This window comes from Sebastes umbrosus, chromosome 1, assembly GCF_015220745.1.
Source record: "Sebastes umbrosus isolate fSebUmb1 chromosome 1, fSebUmb1.pri, whole genome shotgun sequence".
NCBI lineage: Eukaryota > Metazoa > Chordata > Actinopteri > Perciformes > Sebastidae > Sebastes > Sebastes umbrosus.
The window spans coordinates 11,144,810-11,167,268 of NC_051269.1; the positions used below are offsets into that span (position 1 = coordinate 11,144,810).

The 22,459-nt window shown below is 40.4% G+C and overlaps 3 protein-coding genes across 4 annotated transcripts; 2 read left to right on the forward strand and 1 right to left on the reverse strand.

Moving 5' to 3' along the window:
- Positions 1-1,332: 1,332 nt before the first annotated feature.
- On the forward strand, positions 1,333-6,618 carry glyctk (glycerate kinase). Of its 2 annotated transcripts, XM_037780909.1 has the most exons (6): positions 1,333-1,519; positions 2,754-2,849; positions 4,393-4,779; positions 4,863-5,014; positions 5,105-5,280; positions 5,361-6,618. In XM_037780909.1, exons 3-6 carry the CDS (start codon positions 4,424-4,426, stop codon positions 6,249-6,251), a joined length of 1,575 nt encoding a protein of 524 aa, XP_037636837.1. In that variant the 5' UTR covers positions 1,333-1,519; positions 2,754-2,849; positions 4,393-4,423; the 3' UTR covers positions 6,252-6,618. The 2 variants fall into 2 exon arrangements, with proteins under 2 accessions (XP_037636837.1, XP_037636845.1); XM_037780917.1 differs by lacking the exons at positions 1,333-1,519; positions 2,754-2,849 and adding an exon at positions 2,951-3,101.
- Positions 6,619-9,100: 2,482 nt separating this feature from the next.
- Positions 9,101-10,750, reverse strand: tcta (T cell leukemia translocation altered). The gene is made up of 3 exons (XM_037784386.1): positions 10,384-10,750; positions 10,216-10,267; positions 9,101-9,622 (listed from the first exon to the last, which is right to left on the reverse strand). The coding sequence occupies exons 1-3, from the start codon at positions 10,592-10,594 to the stop codon at positions 9,580-9,582; spliced, it is 306 nt and encodes a 101-aa protein (XP_037640314.1). The 5' UTR covers positions 10,595-10,750; the 3' UTR covers positions 9,101-9,579.
- A 2,491-nt stretch (positions 10,751-13,241) lies between these two features.
- mon1bb (MON1 secretory trafficking family member Bb) lies at positions 13,242-19,823 on the forward strand. Its single transcript, XM_037776443.1, has 6 exons — positions 13,242-13,391; positions 13,947-14,041; positions 14,136-14,735; positions 15,063-15,855; positions 16,639-16,786; positions 18,520-19,823. Exons 2-6 carry the CDS (start codon positions 13,963-13,965, stop codon positions 18,745-18,747), a joined length of 1,848 nt encoding a protein of 615 aa, XP_037632371.1. The 5' UTR covers positions 13,242-13,391; positions 13,947-13,962; the 3' UTR covers positions 18,748-19,823.
- The last annotated feature ends 2,636 nt before the right edge of the window (positions 19,824-22,459 follow it).

Genomic DNA, 22,459 nt, shown 5'->3' on the forward strand with positions numbered 1-22,459 from the left:
TTTCTAAGGCTGTTTTCATATATAAAATCCACTGTTAATTCGTAAGTACAACAGTCTATAAATCAACTTTTAAGTAGATGAGCTTACAGACAAACCCATCAAGTACACTAGAGAAAAACAACCTCAACATTCAAAACCGAAACGAAACCAAGAAAAGAAATAACAATAATAATAATAATGACAAGAAGAAAGAATAGAGTTAAAAAAAACAAAACAAACAAAAAACAAAGAAAAAGACACACACAACAAAAAACAAATACAATAATAATACAAAAATACGAGAGTAATAATAAATTAAATCAACAAATAAGTTAACAAGGATATATATATATATTTTTTTTATACTTTATTTTTTCCCTTTTTTTTTAAGGCTGTTTTCATATATTGAATCCACTGTTCGTAATTACAACAGTCTATAAACCAAGTTTTAAGTATATGAGCCTTACAGACAAACCCATCAAGTACGCTAGAGAAAAACAACCTCAACATTCAAAACCGAAACAAAACCAAGAAAAGAAATAACAATAATAATAATAATGACAAGAAGAAAGAATAGAGTTAAAAAAAACTAAAAAAAACATTAAAAAAAAATAATAATACAAAAATATGAGAGTAATAATACATTAAATCAACAAATAAGATAATAGAAAATAAAAAGGGGGGGAGTGCAAATATATAGTAATATCATTTACATGGGCACACACGCATCCTCCTTCACGTCAGGTCACCTCCAAGCATATGTATATGTGCATGCGTGTTAACCCATGTAACTGTATTTTCCTTTTAATGTATAAACGTTACATTAACAAGTTATATTAATGTGATTAATATAGAAAATATGCTATATAAAGTTCACTATACAATCTTGAGGTTTCGGCCATTTTAAACTGACTTTCTAAAATGATAAAGTGAATCAGGGCAAAAATATAACACACGTTTCAGAAAGTTTGGACAGATTCATTCATAAAAACATTCATTTAAAAAATCAGAGGTTGAATCAGATACATATTTCTTGCAACACTGGATCTCTCCATGACTTGTGTAATGCTTGTACACACACACCACAATAATACATTAACAAAATCAACATCTTACAAAGAAATGATTTAATGTTAAACATAAATATAAAAAAAGAATAGACAAATGATCTATTTCCGCAAACTACGTATTTACAATTTGAGTGAGGAGGAGGAGGAGGAGGAGGAGGAGGAGGAGGAGGAGGAGGAGGAGGAGGGAAAAGCAAGCACCGCCTTCGATATTTCATAAAAGGACATTCGCATTGGTCGCAAATCACGCTATATTGTAGTTATCGCGATAGTTGCAACTTCGCGTTGAACTGCTGACCAAACAGAGCTGTAGATGTGCAGATAGATCTGTTGGGTAACGACAACTAAAAGAGGCAATAAGTTTGCTTATAAGCTTGCAAAAAAGAGCCGTACAAAACGAAATAACTTGGCAGAGGAGAAGGAGAAGCTAAGAAGAAAGGAATGGAGAGAAGAGAAGACAAAAACTGAGCGAGGTATTACAAAATACATACATCATAACAAGACACACGTTTAAATGGTAGCCTACTATGTTATAGTGCTGGGGGGGAAAGAACAGTGACAAGTGTACGAGTTAAAGTTGAAATGTTGAACATGTTTTAATGCACTGTATTGCTTTCTTTATTGAACACATGCCCATTAACTGAGGTACAAACATATATATATATAGACAATTGAAAAAAACAAAACAAAAAGAAGACATCAAAAATGACACATACATTTCATAATGCCGGAGTTTATGTTATATACATTTTTTTTATTATTGTGTTATAAAGTGATTACAAAACAAGTGAAGACATGGTCAGGGACATATATAAAAAAGACCAAAATATATTATACAGAGAAAGACAAATAACAAAGTACAAAAACAAAACAAAACAAAACAAAAACAACACAAGGAGATAAAAGCAGGTTGAAGAGTGAGGGTGTGTGTGTGTGAGTGTGTGTGTGTGTGATGTGGATAATGGGTGTTTGTTTGGCATTGAATGAGGCTAGATGGTCATATATGACATATATCTACTCTTAAACACATATACTGTACACATGCACACATATCTACACACACACACACAAATACAGATATCCTTCCTTTTATGTGTAGAGCATAGGGGGAACAAAAACAAAAGAAAAAGAAAATAAATGAGTAAAAAATATATATATATAATACAGTATATATACATACACATATATATTAATAATATGAATAATAATAATAAAGATGATGATAATAAAGATGATGATGATGAGGTCATGATAATAATATCAATATTTTTTTGTGTGTTTTTAACATTTGGTAAGATGGTGCTATATTATTTGAATTCATTAATAAAATGCAGGAAAGTTGGCTTGGTTGCCATTGAGTGGGAAATAAGAAATAGGGTGAAATGTTTGCACAGTCCTGTACAGTAGGTGGCGGTATGCACCATAGGCTCTATAATATATAGTATATATACTGTAGTATGGTATGCACCCTCAAGCGGTCGTGTTTAGATGGTAACATGCTAATTGTGAGAAAATTGTGAGGGCTTTGACCTCGAATAGTTGAGGTTAGTATTGGTCGTCGACTCGCAGTTTGCGGGCTACCTTCTAGTCACGACCCCTTCAAGCTTTCCCATCATTTGTCTGTCTGGTTTGAACAGTACATCAGCTGCCCCTCTGGTCCTCCAGCATTTTCTGGCACTATTGTTAACCTGTTCTGTTTTCTGTCAGCTTCTAGTTTTTGCTCCAGTCACAAAAAATAGATGCAGGAGAAGTGAAGAAGACGATATCAGCAGGAGGTCTGTCCACACAGGATGAAAGTCTGAGGTAGGAGCCAACTTTAACTGTTATGTCAGCAGCCTGTGTGTGTTTTTGGTAAATGTCAAGAGGGCGGACATGTGCTCGTCTGGTTTGATGTGTCCTGTGGTCCATTCAAGTCAATCATTACACACAGAATACACAACTCCTGTCAGTCTGTGGTCAGATCTCTGCTACTCTGACTGACTGCTGAGCTGGAGCGCACATAACAGGAATCCACAGGAATCTACAGGTTTTATAGCCCATTTACAACCTTCACAGGTAGGAAATGTTTAACTGGTTTAGGATGATAACAACCTCGTTTTGGTTGATTGAAACACAAAAGGTCGACAAAACAGGCAACACATGAACAAATTATTGTGAGTAGAGTAGGTAGGCTATACAACAGCACCACACTAGTGTACTCCTGAAGTCTTTGGATTTAACAACAGGTAAGATCAGAGCTACCAATCAGTGACAGGACTGTGCAGCTTATTAACTTGTATGATATTACATTTTAAGTATAGCTTTCTTGTGGCCACAGCCAATTGTTTTTGACTTGGATTTGACCACTTGGCTGTTAAATGTATTGCTTTACTGCAAATGTCACTGTCATTTTAATCTGCAATGCACTGTAGTAATTCAAGTTGTGCAACTACCTCACCTTGATAAAATCTTGCCTTTCAACAGTACTCACCACACCATCTAGTACAGCAGTGACCTCTGACATTAACATAAACATCATAAATGCTACAAAATATTGAATTTTGAGTCCATGCTTTCATTTAGAATTGCAGAAATTCTTTGGAGAAGGTTAGTGTGTACAATAATGAATAACTTAATATACACTAGGGCTGTCAATCGATTAAAATATTTAATCACGATTAATCACACATTTTATCTGTTCAAAATGTACTTTAAAGGGAGATTTGTCAAGTAGTCTTCTCAACATAAGAGTGGGTAAATATGCTTGCTTTATGCAGATGTATGTATATATGTATTATTGTAAATCAATTAACAACACAAAACAATGACAAATATTGTCCAGAAACCCTCACAGGTACTGCATTTAGCATAAAAAATATACTAAAATCATAACATGACACACAAGCTGTCAGTGTGCTGATAAAGTGGGCATGTCTGTAAAGGGGAGACTCGTGGGTACCCATAGAACCCATTTTCATTCACATATCTTGAGGTCAGAGGTCAAGGGACCCCTTTGAAAATGGTCATGACAGTTTTTCCTCACCAAAATTTAGCGTAAGTTTGGAGCGTTATTTAGACTCTTTCACGACAAGCTAAGCCACTCTAGCTCTAAAACTAAGCCCGCTACAACCTCTGAAAGATCGATTGCGTTAAAGAAGGCGTTGACTGTGACAGCGCTAATATACAGTTAACCTTCTGATTATTTCAACATTTACATGAGAGGTAAAAGTGGGCTCCAACCAACAAAAAATACTTGTGAATAACTGTAGAATATCTGACCTTTTCTACTGTATATATGTGGTCTTTTTAAAATAACATGCTTTTGTGAAAACTGTCTTTATAAACGATGCTTTTTTTAATACATCAGGCAGCTTCTGCTCAGACCCACTGAATCGTCCATGGCCCGTGTCCTTTCCCTGTTCCGGCCTCAGCCTTTCCTGGCCCACGTGGGCAGGAGAAAACCAGCGTTGTGCAAAATGTCAATGGACTCGAGGGCACGCCAGATGTTTGCAGCTGCAGTGGAAGCTGTGCAGCCAGACACGGTGGTCCGGCAGAGCATAGAGCGCAAAGAGGACTCAGTCGTTATCAGTGGTCACAAATTTACACTCAAACACAACCTGCACTTGGTGGGCTTCGGAAAAGCTGTACTGGGTATGGCTGCCGAGGCAGAGAGGATTATGGGTGATCATTTAGTGAGAGGAGTAATAAGCGTGCCACATGGGATTCAGCAGACACTAAAGCAGCATGGAAAAGAGTAAGCAAACGCCTTAAACAACTTAAAGTATTACACAAAAATAAGATTAAGCAGCATAATAAAATGTCTCTCTTCCATCACAGGCATCTCTTGTTAAAAGAAAACAGTCGCATCAGAGTGATGGAGGGAGCCAAACACAACTTGCCTGACGTTGACGCCCAGAAGGCCGCTGAAGGGATCAAGCAGTTAGCCAGTGAACTGACGGAGAACGACCTGCTGCTTGTGCTTATTTCAGGTAAAAATATATCTTCTCATTGCTTTTTCTTTACAAAAATCATACCTTGAAATGTAAATCTTTAACACAAAGTGGTGAAACTGTGTCTAGGTGGAGGCTCAGCACTATTACCTGCACCAATCCCACCAATCACACTGCAAGAGAAACAGGATGTCACCCGCAAACTTGCAGGTGCTGGTGCCACTATTCAAGAGCTGAATTCTGTGCGACGCGCCCTGTCTTCTTTAAAGGGTGGAGGGCTCGCTCATTGTGCTCACCCTGCCCAGGTAACATACTTTTCTTGAATCAGCTTTATATTGTATAGAAGAACTCTTTGAATATCACTCCTCTGATCACTTCTTCACAGGTGGTTTCACTGATATTGTCCGATGTCATCGGTGACCCTCTGGACGCTATAGCCAGCGGCCCCACGGTGCGTAGCGAGGTGTGGAGTGAAGAAGTGTTGTCCGTCCTTGAACGTTACAAGCTGTTGAGCTCTCTACCAGCCTCCATTAAGGAAGTCCTTGGGAGACCAAGTCCCAGGTGGAGGGAGGATAAAGATGAATCCAACACATCAGGACACGTTCTCAACGCCGTGATCGGCTCCAACAGCGTTGCGCTCCAGTGGGCGGGTCGCCGTGCTCGAGAGTTGGGTTTCCGCCCTGTCGTGCTGGCACCGGGAGTGTGTGGCGACGTAAAGGCGGTCTCCAGACTCTACGGCCTCCTGGCCCGCTTCGCCTGCTCTCGAGAGGAACCTCCTCCAGAGATTGCCGCTGAGCTGCTGAGGCTGGGGCCTGACGTCGGCGTGGAGAGCTGGGACCTCTGCCGTACCATGCAGGTGTTGGGCGAAGGGCGTACAGAAGGATGGGGCTCCACGTGTCTGTTGGCCGGCGGCGAGCCCACCGTGGAGCTGACGGGCATGGGTCGAGGTGGTCGGAACCAGGAGCTGGCTATGCGGGTGGGACAGGAGCTGAGAGGCCTGAAGGTTCCTCCTAACGGTCCCGTCTTCCTGAGCGGTGGAACTGATGGTCAGGATGGACCCACGGAGGCAGCCGGGGCCGTCACTGATGGGGGGATGTGTGAAGAGGCACAAGCACAGGGGCTGGACATCGACAGCTTCCTCACCAACAATGATTCTTACACTTTCTTCACACGTCTTTCTGCTGGGCAGCGCTTACTCGTACCTGGCCTCACCTGCACCAACGTGATGGATGTGCACATGCTACTTATTCCACCAATTCCCATTATCATAAGATAATCCCAAAGCACACTAAATAAAATGATCCAAGTCCAGTGGATCCGGATAAATAAAGTACTTTATTAGTCTATCTGACTTGCCATTGTACTACCTGTTTTTTCAACTCTATACAAACATTTTTGACCCAAACTCTTTGTAATTCTACATGAAAGCAGGACTGGTATTGATACGTATATTAAATTTGAATGTATAAGATATAAGATGTAAAAAATGTCACCAGTGTTGTTATCAGTTTTAAGGTTTCATCCAGGAACAAAAAGCTTATAAAGAGAAGACTTGCTGATTATCTTTTTTAAATCACTGCACTGCCTTAATCAGTATTTTCAATCACAACATGTTTAATATAAATCAAGCTATTTGCACAAAACTTGCGCAGTCGTATTTTCTCCCAGCTTTGCTGCAGGCACTTCAAAGTATCTAAAATATGCTGATGATTTTGTAGTTTAGTTCAGTCGACAACAAGGTCTATGTACATCATTAAATATCTCTGTAAATACACACTGCAGTACATTGTCTTGTACTACCGACTTGTCTTTGTACCATTATAACAGCATTATAACTTGTCAGTTATAATAGCTGATTATAAGATGGCTCAACGCACATTTAAAATATTCAACCCCTTTGACTTTTTCACGTTTTATTATTTTACATTAAATCGCAGTGGACGCGCGTTCACTACACACTACACACTGCAGAAGAGTTAGTTTAGCTCTGAGAATATCTAGTGAATGTACAGTGGACGTTTGGGCAGAAATAAATGCTTCAGCTCCTCCAGACCAACAGAGGTTTCCCGTGTCTTGTGAAGTGACGGGGCTCTGCAGAGAGTTACTTTATCGTCTCGTTACCGACCGGTGTCTCCCTGCTCTCTCCGGCTGCGGGCGGAGAGAGCAGGGAGACACACTGCGGAGCCCCGCTGCCTCAGCCTGCGCTGAGGCAGGAAAAGCCAACACTAGGATCAGATCTAAATCATGTTCATGGAGAGACCTTCGTCTGGTCAGCTAACATTACTGCCAAGCAGCTGAAATATAGAGTGATATTGAGGTTTTAGCTGACGTGTCGCCTCACTGTTTTGAGCGATGCTCGTTCATGTCTATTTAGAGCGAGCAAGCGCAAGCTCGACGCTGACTTTCGTTGACTTAACGGCCACAAGTGTCGCTGTTAACAAGCAATTCTGAAAGTTACAAATAATCCCTTTAACAGGAAAAAAATGAATGTCAAAATGCAACTGATGAGCACAAATATATAAACATTATTAATCCTCAAGTAAAGTGGCACCTTTAGTAGCGAGTACAGCTTTGAATCAACTCAATATGGATAGGTTGGTTCTTTGCAAATCTGAATATTGCTATTTTATATATTATTTTTTTACCCACGCCACCAACTGCTTAAGCACTTTTGAGTGACGGTAACAACAGCAATCTTCATGTCCTGCTTCAAATCATGAATTGGACAGAGATGTGGACACTGAATTCACCACAGAGGACTTTGTTTTCTTGCTAAATGCAGCAGCTTTTCCTCCAGGATTTCCCTGTATTTTGCAGCATTCATTTTACCCTCTACACTCAGAAGTCATCAAGCCACTCAGGTCTGCTGAACAGAAGCATCCTCACCACAACATGCCACCATACTTCATGGTGGGTTCCTGGTGATTTGTGGTACAGCCCATATCTCGTGAAAGTGTTTCGCGCCCTGTAGATGTAAAGCTACAACTGGTGAAGCATCACAGTAAAAAAAGATATGTACAGCGTCTCCCTTCTCAACAACCGTAATGAAAACTCGCTCATTAATATTCAGTGCCTTGGATTTTTTTTTGTGTATCCATTCCCTAATTTTTACTTTGTTACAGATTTATTAAAAATGTTCTTTTGTCATCATGACGTAGTATTTTGCCAAGAAATTGATTAACCAGCTGATGGTACTTTCAGATAACATCTCATAAAATCATCTGTCACACCTTGATTACACACAGGTGATTTTCATTCACACTGTGTGCTTCAGGTGTGTCATAAACAGGGTGAATGTGCTTGTGTAATCAATTATTTCGTATTTTATATTTGAACCCAATTTTTAATCAATTTGTAGATATTTGTTTTCCATTTGACTCAGGAGTTTGCTGTGAGTCAATGTTGAAAAAAGGTCTGAAGAAGAACTTGGGCTCGAAATGTTACTAATGAAGATGTGCCAATAAATTACACTCTAAGGGAGCTCTACTGTGTGCGGACCTTCTTCTGTGTTTTTCATTGCTGTCTTCTACTGGTCCAGCACCGGCCTACTACGGTTTTGGATGACCATCTTAAATTGTTCAATGTTGAAAAAATAAATAATGAAACAAAAAGTCAAAGGGGGGTGAATACTCTAATCAGGCATTCTGTATCTCCCATTGAACGCACACAATGCTCCTTACATGTTACGATAAACACAGCGGTTACAGTGGCAATCTCAAAGATTTTTATTTAAATAAATGTCTGTTAAGTCACTATCTATCGCTGAATGAGGTTACACAATGGTGATTGAGCCTATGGCCCACTGTAGAATTATTGCAATATTTATATATTTGCAGAATTATGAACTGGGTGTCTGTGGTGACATTCCCTGAAAAATGCTGTTGTGTACACACACAAATTAGAAATGTGCACACAATGTTGAAAACTTGAAGCTCATGTACATATAAATATATTTTTTTTCTATTCTAGTTCTATGTTCATGTATCAACGAAAAGACTCCAGACTGCTAAACTCTGAGCATATTTCCATTGTTTTCACTCCAATATAAATCCTAAAGCAACCAGGAATCCGAAATCTTAAGGATTGACACAAATTTCATGCAAAAATCACAGAAGACAAACGATATGAACTGTTTTTCGTGGATCTGTATTCCAACACACTTCAAAAAAAATACTGTCTATTGTTCCTTCCATACATCATTCATATCAAGTCCAGTTATTTTGCTCATGGTCAGAATGGAAAATTGTATATCTGCACTTAGTCTGCTATCATCACAGTATTATACAGTAAAAGCACCCTTAATTTGCTCATCAACATTTGTCACATAAGTACTGAAGCCTCTTGAAAAAAGTTGACCATTGACCAGCCAAACAGATTAATGTTGACAATAAGCCAAAATAAAAATGTCACAGCAGCACTATGTAGTTGATGTAGTGGATATCAGTGTGACACTGTTTGTATGCATAACTGATGTTTCTCCGGGCAGTTTGTCAGAAGGTGCATCGATCTTGAATGCACTGAAGATGCTTTATTATTATCAGCAAAACTTGAGGGTGCATTCAATGTCTCATCACAGGAGGATAAAGTCCAACACCATGGTCCTGTTAATCTCGATGAGTCTTTGGGGTTTCTCCCGCTTTGCTTTCCCTGCAACAATAACAGGATATCATTACTGAAGACACAATTTTAAAAAGCAGCAACAGTAATGCAATTTAGATATGATAAAACATAAAAAAAAAAAAACCTAGGCAAAGATCCTTAAACTAGCTTTTGCACTAATGGTGGCCTATATATATATGTATATATATATATATACATATATATATACACACACACACTATACTCACTTTTAACAGTCTCTTCTGCACTATATTCACTTTTTAATAGTCGTGTATCACAGCTGTTACCCTGCACTATATTCACTTTTAACAGTTTTCTTCATCTCCTTGTATTTTTATATCTGGTATATTTGTTGGTACTTTGCACTACTAACTTTTTTACTGCCTTTTTACTAACATGTTTTGCACTATGGAACTGTGATGCTGGAAACTTGAATTTCCCTCAGGATCAATAAAGTTACTATCTATCTATCTATCTATCTATCTCACTATCTATCTGTCTCACTATCTATCTATCTATCTATCTATCCATCTATCTGTCCCAGTTGAAGCTGGAGCAGCAGACAGTGTTGAGGAGGATAATCTACCTGTGTGAAGCGACACGGATGCTCGGTAACCTACCATCCACTCAGGTGAGGAGCTGTATCAGGTGTGCCTCCGTTCTGTCCAGTCCCTGAACACCAACAGACAGACAGACAGACAGACAGACAGACAGACAGAGGTGAAACCAACATGGCTAGCACTAGTTTAGCAGGTGATAATAGAGATATATGGTGGAAGACAACTCACCTTGTCGATAGTACATGTCGTTGACTGTGTTCCCGTAGACTTTCCATGCAAAGTGAATAGCGATCAGACTAAAGATCAACCAGCTGAGCAGGATCTTGAATATGGAGACTCTCATGTCGTTGGCGAGCCAGTCGTCAACAAACTCAGAGAGGAAGGACAAGCAGCTGTCAGCGATGCGGGACAAGAACTCAAAGTCCCACGGCTCCTCCATAGTGTCCGGTTAGTCAGCTTCAATACGGTGAACTGTTCTTCCGATGGATTAAACACATCGCTTAGGCTCGGTAACGTTAGCGTCTGACAGACAGAAAAGAGAAGAGACCAGCCATCTCTACCGTTACCATGTTTGTGTATCAGTTGAAGAACCGGATATGACGTGGGTTACGTACATGACGTAGGTTACGTACATGACGTAGGTTACGTAGCGGACGCAACGATAAACATCCTTCAAAGAAAAATAGTGTTATCTTACATTTGTTCTACAGACCATTGAGATCAGACTCAAGTTCATCACTAGCTAGTTTACAGTTCAGTCATTCAGACAGCAGACCACACAGCTTGATAGAAATACAACAAACATTAAACAGAATTCAAATGATGGGGCTTACAGTATTTATACCAGCACACACATACAGGGGTCAAAGGAAATCAAATGGTAGATACGATTGCAAAGAAGGCTACAAAAAAGAAAGACATTAATTTGACAGTTATAGCTTCAGCAAAACAGAAATGAAGAGTTAAACAGAGACTGAGGGAAAGGTGGCAGAAGCATGGTTTTACAGAGTTCAGAGGAAAGTGGGAGAAATGAGGTGTAGTTGGAAGGAACAGGAGAGATGAGACAATAATATCAAGACTTAGATTAGACACACTGGACTAAACAGCACACTATTTAAAATAGGTAAACATGACACAGGTAGATGTAATTATTGTGGACAGGAGGAAACGGTGGAGCATGTCATGTTGCATTGTGAGAGATATGAGGAAGAAAGAAAGAATTGAGTCAAACTCTCAAAGAGATAAAAGTACACTTTGATTTAATAGATATTCTACAAAAGAACTCACTAAGTGAGAGTTATAAAACATTATTTCAGTATCTTAGACAAATTAATATGATTGTAAAAATATGAGGTTGTTTGTTTTCTTTTTTCTTTTTCTTTTTACTTTTGTTTTTGTTTTTTGGATATAGTAATTATTATCCAGAATGATCCACACTCCAGACCAGCTGGTGGCGGTAATGCACCAAATCGTTGTTTAACAACCACCAATAAACCTTAAAGAAGAAGAAGAATATTTGTTCTTTAGCTAAGCTGCACATTTAGTTACTGCTATAATGCAGTATTTATGTGTATACAAGACACCCCATTATTATTTAGTACGATTTGCAACTGAAATGTAGACTAGTACCAGCACAAGATGGTAGATAACTATGTGTGAGCTCAGCACAAACCATAGTGTTCCCTACACAAACCATAGTGTTCCCTACACAAACCATAGTGTTCCCTACATAAACCATAGTGTTCCCTACACAAACCATAGTGTTCCCTACACAAACCATAGTGTTCCCTACACAAACCATAGTGTTCCCTACACAAACCATAGTGTTCCCTACACAAACCATAGTGTTCCCTACACAAACCATAATGTTCCCTACACAAACCATAGTGTTCCCTACACAAACCATAGTGTTCCCTACACAAACCATAGTGTTCCCTACACAAACCATAGGGGAACCAGCTAAACGGTGCTGTTTTAATGGTTACCAGCAGTGGGTTGGATCTGCGGCCGTGTTTTCATGAGCCCACATACATCTAGCTACTGTCTGTCAGGGTGATAAGATGCTTGGGCCGGACTGAAGTTAAATCCCTGTATTTATCATGCTACTTGTAGCAGGCCGGGACATTAGCCAAGGTGCAACCTGGACATGTTGTTGATTTAAACGTTAGTGTCGCCCCCGGACAAACATGTTATCTGTCCGGACATACATTGGACATTCATCAGACCACGAAGACATCGCTGACATCCAACACGCTGCTAGATAACAGGGGGAACATAACAACTAGCGATGTGTCGGCCGCGAACGAGTCGGTTCAAAGAGCCGGCTCCTTTAAGTGAGCGATAAGAGCCGGCTCCCGTCCGAGAGACGTTTTTTTCTTCTTTTTTAATTAATTCCAGGCAGAATGATAGGATGATCTTCTCTGTGCCAAGGGCACTCCATGCACTGACTGTGACTGAATGTTGTGTTAATGATGTTGTGCGACCAATCAGGTGATGACAGACAAGACTCATACCATCAAGCAGGGAGGGGCGGGGAGGGGCGGGGATGCGCGGCGCGCTGATGGTCTACAGGTACGGAGCAGGAGGGAGAGGAGGAGAGAAAGAGAGAGAAGAGTGCGTTGCGGTGCGATGCGGTGCGTTGCGGTGCGGTGTGGTGCGCTGAGGTGAGGTGCGGTGCGGTGCTCTGAGGTGCGTTGCGCTGAGGTGTGGTGCCCTGAGGTGCGTTGCGTTGCGGTGCGTTGCGTTGCGGTGCGGTGCATGAATAGCAGACAAGATGAGTGGCAGTCGGAAACGAAGCAGCAGGTAAAATTATGGTATTCTGGAAATTATAAGGTTTAGTGTAATTATATTGAAGTGATATATGTGCAAACATACTAATCATATGTCAAAACAGCGCTAAATTTGGCTGAATTATAAAAGGCAGAGCCGTTTGGGAGCCGAAAGAGCCGGCTCTTCTTGATGAGCTGAGCCAAATGATCTGGCTCACTAAAAAGAGCCGGAATTCCCATCACTAACTAACATGTAGGTTACTGTACCCTGAGGGGGGCGGGGCTAACCTCTGCCACCGAGCATCCTGATTGGTCGGTTCAGCTTGTCATCAGAGATTCCGGATGTGTGCTGTCGTCAGAGCAGAACTTGTTTTCTGCTTCTCATTGCTGACAGCTTGTCTGCTGCTGCTGATGGAAGCTAATGTAGCGCAGTAGATATTCAACACAACGCTTCGACGGTACAACAGCGTAAGTTGTATTCTTTGTCTGTATCTGTCTCATTGTAGCTGACCAGGATTTGCTAGCCTGCTCTCTGTGAAGCCGAGGCCATGAAATTGATCTGTGTGTGTGTCGCTTGCTAACATTAGCAATGCAACTACAGCCGGTATTTACAAGAGTTGCATCGGAATTCACAGTCAAATATGTCTCAGGATGAAGCAGCAAGCTTTGTTGACGGTGAGAAAAGTTAGCAGACAAGCCAAAAGTAGCTTTTAGTGAGTTAAGCTGTTATTAAACCAGCGCTATAGGTTGTCCTGTGTATCTGCAGTGTAACATTAGCCAGGCTGCTGCTGCAATCACTGTTAAATTCCTCAGTCTGTTTGGTATCTTGGGAGTTGTAATTCTCTGTAACTGGTTTTCCCTGTGTTATCATGTGACATGCCCACAGTATGAGTGCTCCTATTCATAAGAGATTGTGATTGCATGCAAGGTTCAGCTACATCCACATCCACTGACATGCATTAGTATGTATAAAGCTGTTTATGCAGAATTGTTTTGGTGTTTCTCTTTTTAAATCTCCTAAAGCGACTGGGATGGTATCATGGAGAGAGACAATCATCAAGAAGGAGAGGTACACGGAGTGAAGATTTGTGATCCACCCTGTGAGAGCCATCCACCTGGTAAACTATTGAATCTTACGCTTAACATCTGAAGCTCACACGTCTTCATTTTTTATCATTCGTTTCATAATTTAAGTGTGGTTTTTCATTTCAGCTGACACTTTGGCGACTTCTCTCTCCCTCTTGGGGAATCACATGTTTCCTGATCCGGTGGAGAGAAAGGACGGTACCACTGTTGACAAAGAGGAGCTTGCAGATTCTCTCCTGTCAGATGTTACGGAAGAGGAGCAGAGTCTGGACGCAGAGCCCCTTTCTAACCAGGAAACAAAGCTAGAGACTGAAGAGACAGATAACTCTGAGAGTCAGAACAACTTGTCTACCGAGGATGCTGCTGAGGATGCTGCAGAGGATGCTGCCACTGACAATGACCGTAGCGACTCTGGGGAGTTTGTCGTTACAATGCTGGCCAAGGCCAAGCTGGAGGAGCAAGGGATAGGTGTGAAGGGAAGGTCATCTCCCTTGTTGGAGGCGGGCACCCAGGAATGTCCTGCGTTTATTTCTCATCGTGATGAGGATGTGACATCTGACAGTTGGCGGCAGCACAGGAAGCATGTTTTTGTGTTGAGTGAGGCAGGCAAACCCATCTATTCCCGATACGGCAGTGAAGAGGCTCTTTCATCTACAATGGGAGTCATGATGGCGCTGGTTTCCTTTGTTCAAAGTGGAGATAATATCATCCGCTCTGTCTATTCAGGTGAGAGCATTGGTGTGATTTTTTTTTTTTGTAACATTATTGTAAATGTAATTTTCTATCTACATAGATGACAGCAAGTGTAGACATTTCACAGAGGACTGTAGGTGGGAGCAGCCAGTAAATTTGGCCGCTATGGCTTGCCATAGAGGGCAAGTTAATTATTACCAGTCAGACAAAAAAAGTGCTGCGCCATTGAGAAATACAAGTCCACAACATTCCTGTCCAATATTTTTGAGTGCAAAGCTGTCGATCATTGGGGGGCATTGTTCACCAGTACTTCCAGTATTATCTTTAATCTTTGCTTATGTCTTTTCTTCCTCCCATCAGCGGAGCACACCGTGGTGTTCTTACAGAAAGGGCCCTTGGTGCTGGTGTGCGTCTCCAGCAGTCGCCAGACGGAGCAGCAGCTGCGTGGAGAGCTCCTTTACGTGTACTACCAGATCATCAGTATGCTCACCCAGGCCAGCATTACCCGCATCTTTGAACACAAGAAAAACTACGACCTGAGGAGACTCCTGGCGGGCTCCGAGAAGATCCTGGACGGTCTTCTCAACCTGGTGGATTCCGACCCCAGCTTCCTGCTAGCAGCAGTGCACTGCTTGCCCTTAGCTTCCTCTCTCAGGGACTCTCTCAGCCAGATCCTGCAGAAAGCAATCACCCCCAATCTGGTTTTCTCCATCCTCATCGCCAACAACCAGCTGCTCACCATCGTCCAAGAAAAGACTGTCATCGAGGACTCCAGGCTGGAGCCCGCCGACGTCCACCTCCTGCTCAACCTCATCGGAGCCTCCTCCGCCTTTCAGGCCGGGGAGATCTGGACTCCCATCTGCCTCCCCCTCTTTAATCCCGACTGTTACTTTTATGCATACATTTCTTACCTGGACCCTCCAGAATGCACTGTTTGCTTGCTGCTGCTCTCGACGGACAAGGAGGCTTTCTACGCCGTGGCCGAGTGCAAGAGGAAGATAGAGGAGGCCATGACGGCTCTGAACTCCCTGAGCCTCATTGCCAAAGTCCAGTCGTACAGCGTGAGTCAGGTGGGCGTCTCAGACCTCAGACACTTCATGTACAAGCCCTTTGATGTGCCAGACACCTACCGCCAGCTAACTCAGTTCACCAGGTGTGTGTGTGTGTGTGTTTGTGTATCTGTCATTATCTATGCAACTACAGCGGGGACATATGAGCTTAAACTGGTGTTTAAAACAATTAAAGAAAAGTCATTAATTTTGTTCTTTTGTAAAACATTAGAACACAAATTTCCATGCATGTAGACAAATTAGATATTTGTCTTGTATAATACCTCTTTTTGGTTTCATAAGTGTGCCTGTAATATAACACTTCCTTAATCTGTAATACCTTCAATGGGGGAAAGTCTGAAAGCCCAGTTCCTCCAAGAAATAAATATAGCTTAGTGTGGTTGGTGTTTACATAAATGAAAGTGTCCTGTTCAGAATACAAGTTTTTTTTTTTTTAAATGAGCTCCCAGTAACAAGGACACAGAGACATAAAAATTGTAAGAAATTCAAATTGTCTTCCTTCGCTAATCCTTCCAATTAACACTCCACTTAGCTCCTAATGAGCTGAACCGAAAGCATTAGGTCTTTTATTACATGCACCAGCAGCCAATCGAAACCTTGACAATGACAGTGAAACTATACAAATAATCACAGCTCTGCACTTTAAAATGATAAGAATTTAATTTAAATGGCTCAGAATAATGTTACAAAGAGCAAAAAAGGCTGTTTTGTTAGGCTGTGCAACATTGTCTCATCAGAAATCAATAGTTTTAATGATGGATATAAGTTCAGCACCATAGCCCTCATGTTTCTGTTTATCACTGTGTTTATGTTGTATTGTATGCCCTTTCTGTCTGTAACCTTTACAATGTGTTTGCTGCACGTAGCCCAGAGATGGAGGCCCCGTACGCCAGTGAAGAGGAGAAGATGAGACTGCTTGATCTTTATCGTTATATGCACAGCCGCATCCACAGCACCTCACGACCCCTCAAGCTCATCTACCACGTCGCTGAGAGGGAAACTCTACTAGCCTGGGTATGTAGCTGTGTTTATCACTGTCACTATATATACAACTTCTCAATACTGTCTTTGCGTGTATTCAATTATCTATGACATGAGGGTGTCTGAATATATTTTTAAAGGAGACCCGTTATGATTTTTTGCTTTTTCCCCCTTTCCTTACCCTGCAAACATGTTCTAGTAGAAACCCAAAATACAAGTATGCACCTGAAAATAAGCACAATAGGACCTATTGTGCTTATTTTCAGGTGCATACTTGTATTTCTTTAAAGGAGACATTTTTGTTGGAAGAGAAAATCGATGTTCTACGCTTATCTGTCTGTTCAGTTAGAAGCTGTTGCCAGGAGACAGGTAGCTTAGCATAATGGCTGGAAACAACAGGAAACAGCTGGCTGTTGTGGTTTAAGTGGGGGTTATGTGCTGCTAGACTATTTCTTGGCTGGGCACAGTGACTATATATACATCACCTAATAAGTGAGCTTAGAAGTGCTGGTATGTAGATTTGTTTTACCTTTGGATAGAGCCAAGCCATCTGTTCCCCGTTTCCGGTCTTTATGCTAAGCTCAGTTAGCCGGCTGTAGCTTAAAAATGTAATGAACCGATAGGAGAGTATCAATCTTCAGGTTCAGGTTACTCTATTTGTACCCATAGGTAAATTTGGTTTTCAGTAAAAAGACACGGTATCCATCGTAACAAACAAAGACGATAGACAAACATGATAAAAAAATGCTCAAGGCTCCACTGATCACTAGAACCACTAAAATATAATGAATAAATTAGGGTTGTCATTGTTAACGCATTAATAATGTTAACGCTTTAATAACGGCACTAATACTGGCAGAATCCATCGATACCGACCATGTCATACTAGCTTGTCACGAAGGAGGATAAATAACTCTTCAAACTTGGCTAAATTTTGGCGAGGAAAAACTGTCATGGCCATTTTCAAAGGGGTCCCCTGACCTTTGACCTCAAGATATGTGAATGAAAATGGGTTCTATGGGTACCCACGAGTCTCCCCTTTACAGACATGCCCACTTTATGATAATCACAAGCAGTTTGGGGCAAGTCATAGTCAAGTCAGCACACTGACACACTGACAGCTGTTGTTGCCTGTTGGGCTGCAGTTTGCCATGTTATGATTTGAGCATATTGTTTTATGCTAAATGCAGTACCTGTGAGGGTTTCTGGACAATACTTGTCATTGTTTTGTGTTAATTGATTTACAATAATAAATATATACATACATTTGCATAAAGCAGCATATTTGTCCACTCCCATGTTGATGAGAGATTAAATACTTGACAAATCTCCCTTTAAGGTACATTTTGAACAGATAAAAATGTGCGATTAATTTGCGATTAATCGTGATTAATCATGGACAATCATGCGATTAATCACGATTCAATATTTTAATCGATTGACAGCCCTAAAATAAATATGAATAAATAAATAAGCAAGCGTTGCTTCTATAGCTTCTGTGCAATGTTGCTACAACTTCATCATCATCTGAGCGATGGCTGCTGGAACAAAGCTATTTTTATACTGCTCTGTCCTCCACCATGGGACACTGAACCTCAGTCCAGCAGGACGAAGCTGAAATTCATCTAACTCTCAGCAAGAAAGTGAATAATAGCATTTTCCAAAATGTCAAACTATTCTTATAATCATGCGGACAGTGACTCATCGTTTCAGTTTCCTTAAAAAAGCAAACAAATAAAATGTCCTGTCTTTCCTGTCTGCTGTAGGTCACCAGTAAATTCGAGCTGTACACCTGCTTCAGTCCTCTGGTGACGAAGGCCTGCGCTATTACTGCTATCACTAAGCTTCTACGGTGGATTAAGAAGGAGGAAGACCGTCTCTTCATCAGATACCCCCCAAAGTATTCAACCACCCCGAACCCCAGCAAGAGCTCTCGAGGTGGGAAATCTGACCAGCAAGACTCCACAGATAACGGCTTCTTATCTCTTCTATAGGACCCTCTCTCAGCGCTCGGCCTCATTCAACAATAGTTTGTACACTGGTTCCAAGATATTTTTTGAAACCCTTTTTTGACACTTTGTTGGACTTGACAGACATTGACTACTGGAATCAGAACACTACAGAAGTTTTACACTATTTAAGAAGGAATGAACTCTTTCAAGCTAGCATTGTTTCTTTACCTTAACAAAGAAAGCATGCCATTGCATCGCTGCTTTCGATCAGAAACGACAGCAGTTAGTACGTTTTAAATTGAACTGTGGTAGAAAAAGAATTGCAATGATATTTAAATGTTTTTTTTTATATTGTTTTATTACTGCAACAAGAGAGACAAGTTCCTCACGGACAGTGAATGTATCACACAGATGACAGTTCGCTCATATGCTATAACTATTCAGCGCAGTAGGTTGAGGTGAGGAGTGAACTTAAACTACCTTTTTTTCAGACTAGTTCTTAGATGTAGATTTCTTTCATGAAACAAAAATATGTTACAAAACAGGATATGCAAGAAATGAATGTATGTTGTGTTTTGATGCTTAACATGAACTGGAATAACAACAACTGGAACTGCCAGAACAGGGATGGGCCACCAGATGTGTAATACAGGGTCATGAACAGGCCCCTCTGTGGATTTGGTTGCACGTCCCTCTGGCAGAACGTGAAATCATGACGTTGTTTCACATCCCACTGATGTTTTTATTCAATTTAAGTCGATCAGGTTACATTTTGTGCAGAAAACAAAGTAGGAAATCCCAGCCTGTTACACCTGACCACTTTACATGATCGTCATCATTGTCATTGTTAGTGTTTTCATCGTCATCTAGTTAAGCTAAGAAGACGCCACCGAGCTCACGCAGTGTTTTTCCTGCAGATACTTCTGGTCCGGTTATCAGTCGACACTAGTTGTAGTAGTGACTTCAGGCGACTTGTCGTTTTGGATAATAGTTTTGTAAAGATGGTCTATAAACAGTAGCCTCATCCTTGTGTCTTTTGAGGAAATTTCCCTGTCAATTCAAGTCTTAAAGAGTATGTCTATAGTATTATGAAATAAATCCCAGGTTGCACAAATCTACACTTGTACTGATTAAATAAGCTTCATTTATTATCTACTAGGAAATGACAAATTACCATCACAGCAAGTAACGCTTGATTTTGCAGGTCTGGCATTTCTGTAATCATGTTCTATGAGTTTCTTGGACTATTTAATTTGGTAGTAATTAATATTATAGGAATAACGGACAGTTGGATGTCCAGTTAATTGCTTGCGTAACCTTGAGTCTTTTAGACAGAGCAGAGCAGGTGAGCTGAACATGCAATTATGGGAAATTAGTCTAGAGGCAAGCATTCAGTTCAATAAATATGAAGAATCAAGTTTCCAATAGCAAATGAATAATGAATGAATATTTACTTGGGTTTCTTTCAGTGAATTATATTGTAATTAGTACCATATTACATAGTTCTTTACAGGAAACATCCAAGAACATTATTAGGAATTAAAGGACCCAAGCATTAGCAACATTTGATATTCTTACTGTCAGTGTCTTTGATTGGTGTTTCTGCTGCGTACAACTTCAGCCCTCACCTGACCCTTTTAAAGACATTAGCCAAAACTAATGTTGTGTTTGTGCTAGGGCTGCAACTAGCGGTTATTTTCATTAATGTCCATTAATCTGCTTATTGTTTTCTAGATTAAAAGAAAAAAGAAGACTCAAATCAATTATCAAAATAGTTGGCGATTAATTTAATAGTTGACAACTAATCGATTAATTATTGCAGCTCTAGTTTGGGCAGTGTTACTCAAAATTGCGTGACCTAGTATTTCCCTTTAAATGGTCAACAAGTGTAATTACAGAGACAAGTTTCAGGATGAACTCTTGAGAGTACAAGCTGTGACTTGTGACTAATACACTGTGGACACTTGGTAAATATTGTTTTAATTTTCCAGTAACTCTCTCACAACATATTCAGGATCTAACAAGGACTTGCAGTGAAGTTTTTCACGGCAGTCGACCGGTTCTGATCTATACGGTCTAGAAGTCTGGATGAAGCAGAGGGTGCACGTCCAACCCCAGATGGGTACAGGTGCACGACTAAAGCAGCATACAAAAACCCAAACTTAAAAGGTCTTTGTCAGGTGAAGACATTGCACAAAATGTTGCATCATTAAATTCTTCGGCGCTTGCAATATTTAGTTTGCAGATTACCTTTCGTTTTCCTAGAAATGTGGAGGAGCCGGTCCGAGATGTGGGACACTGAGAAGGCCACTTTCACTTCAACCCTTCATGTTATCTTTTCTTCTTATGCTATTCTGTCTTGAAATGAGAGCTTGACCTAAAGGAGGGAAATTCCGACAATACAAAGTACCAAGTAGGGATGCAAAACCGAACCGTAAGAAAAAAACAAAACGTTCAATAACGTACAAACCAAACTGTGGGCTTGTTGAACTGTTGAACACACTAATAAATAGGCCTGCTATGACCATTAAGTAACCTGCCTTACTTCATGTATAAAATCAGTGTTATGGCTTCATATCATATAGAAATATCATTCAATACTATCTATTTACAATATATATTAGTTCAAACACATTGGAAATGGTTGTTTTTCTTCTCCCTAATGTGCAAAACAAACCGAACCAAAACCGTGACCCAAAAACTGCAACGCAAACTGAACCGCTGCACCTCTATGAGCAGGTGAAACGTGATTAATAGACGACCTACACACGCAGTTGTTTCAAACAGCATTTATTCTTGTGTGAGAAAATATTGTCTCAGGCAGATTATAGATCTTGCAGTACAATTCAAATGACAAGATCAAAAAATCTCCTGTGCCACCCAAGAAAAGAAAACCCTCTACTCTTGTAGACTAGTGCGTTCGTTGCTGCCTACAGAGCTCAGGTCTTTGTGCCACCTCACTTCTAGAGAATATATTCTGACATGTTGGTGAATACCATCACTATTACAAAGAGCTACTTAGCATCATACATAAATCTTTTCAATATTTTACTTTTTTAAATAACACTCTCGACTGCCACAAGTTATAAATTAAAATCTAAATTTGATTTTTGCATTCCTTAAATTACTTCATGTAAGCCAATATAAACATACATTTACATATTTACAAAACTATACACATGCACCTTTACTACACTGAGGTTGTATTCATATATGTATATATACTGTACACACACACACACACACACACACACACACACACACGTCTTTGCCACATATGTGGCTCCAGGAGTCACCAATCCTTAAAGTTTTCTTTTTTTAAAACAGACCGGTTGTGCTTTTCAAGTCATTTCAGCCAGATTTGCAAACAAATTGCAAAGTCCTTCAGTGAGAGATCGCAGTAGACTTCGTCATAACCACAATATAACCTCCGTAGTGGCTTCACATCTCACTAACCAAGTAGCTGCACCGCATACTCCCACATTCTAGTATCATAACACAGTTTCACAATATGGAAAAATAAGTAAAGAACCCAAAGTCCCATAAACAACACGTCATAGCTGGACTACAAGAATGTTTGCTTTGGTTGCCACTATCGGTATTCATTTCAAATTGTTCTTTCACACATACTGTGTCTTGTATCTACGGAGCAATTCTCAGAATTGCTGAATAAAATGTGTGCACACTCGAAACATATCCTAGGAGTCAAACCTGCCGGCTTATCTTTAAAATGTAATGTCAAGCTTGAGCAGGT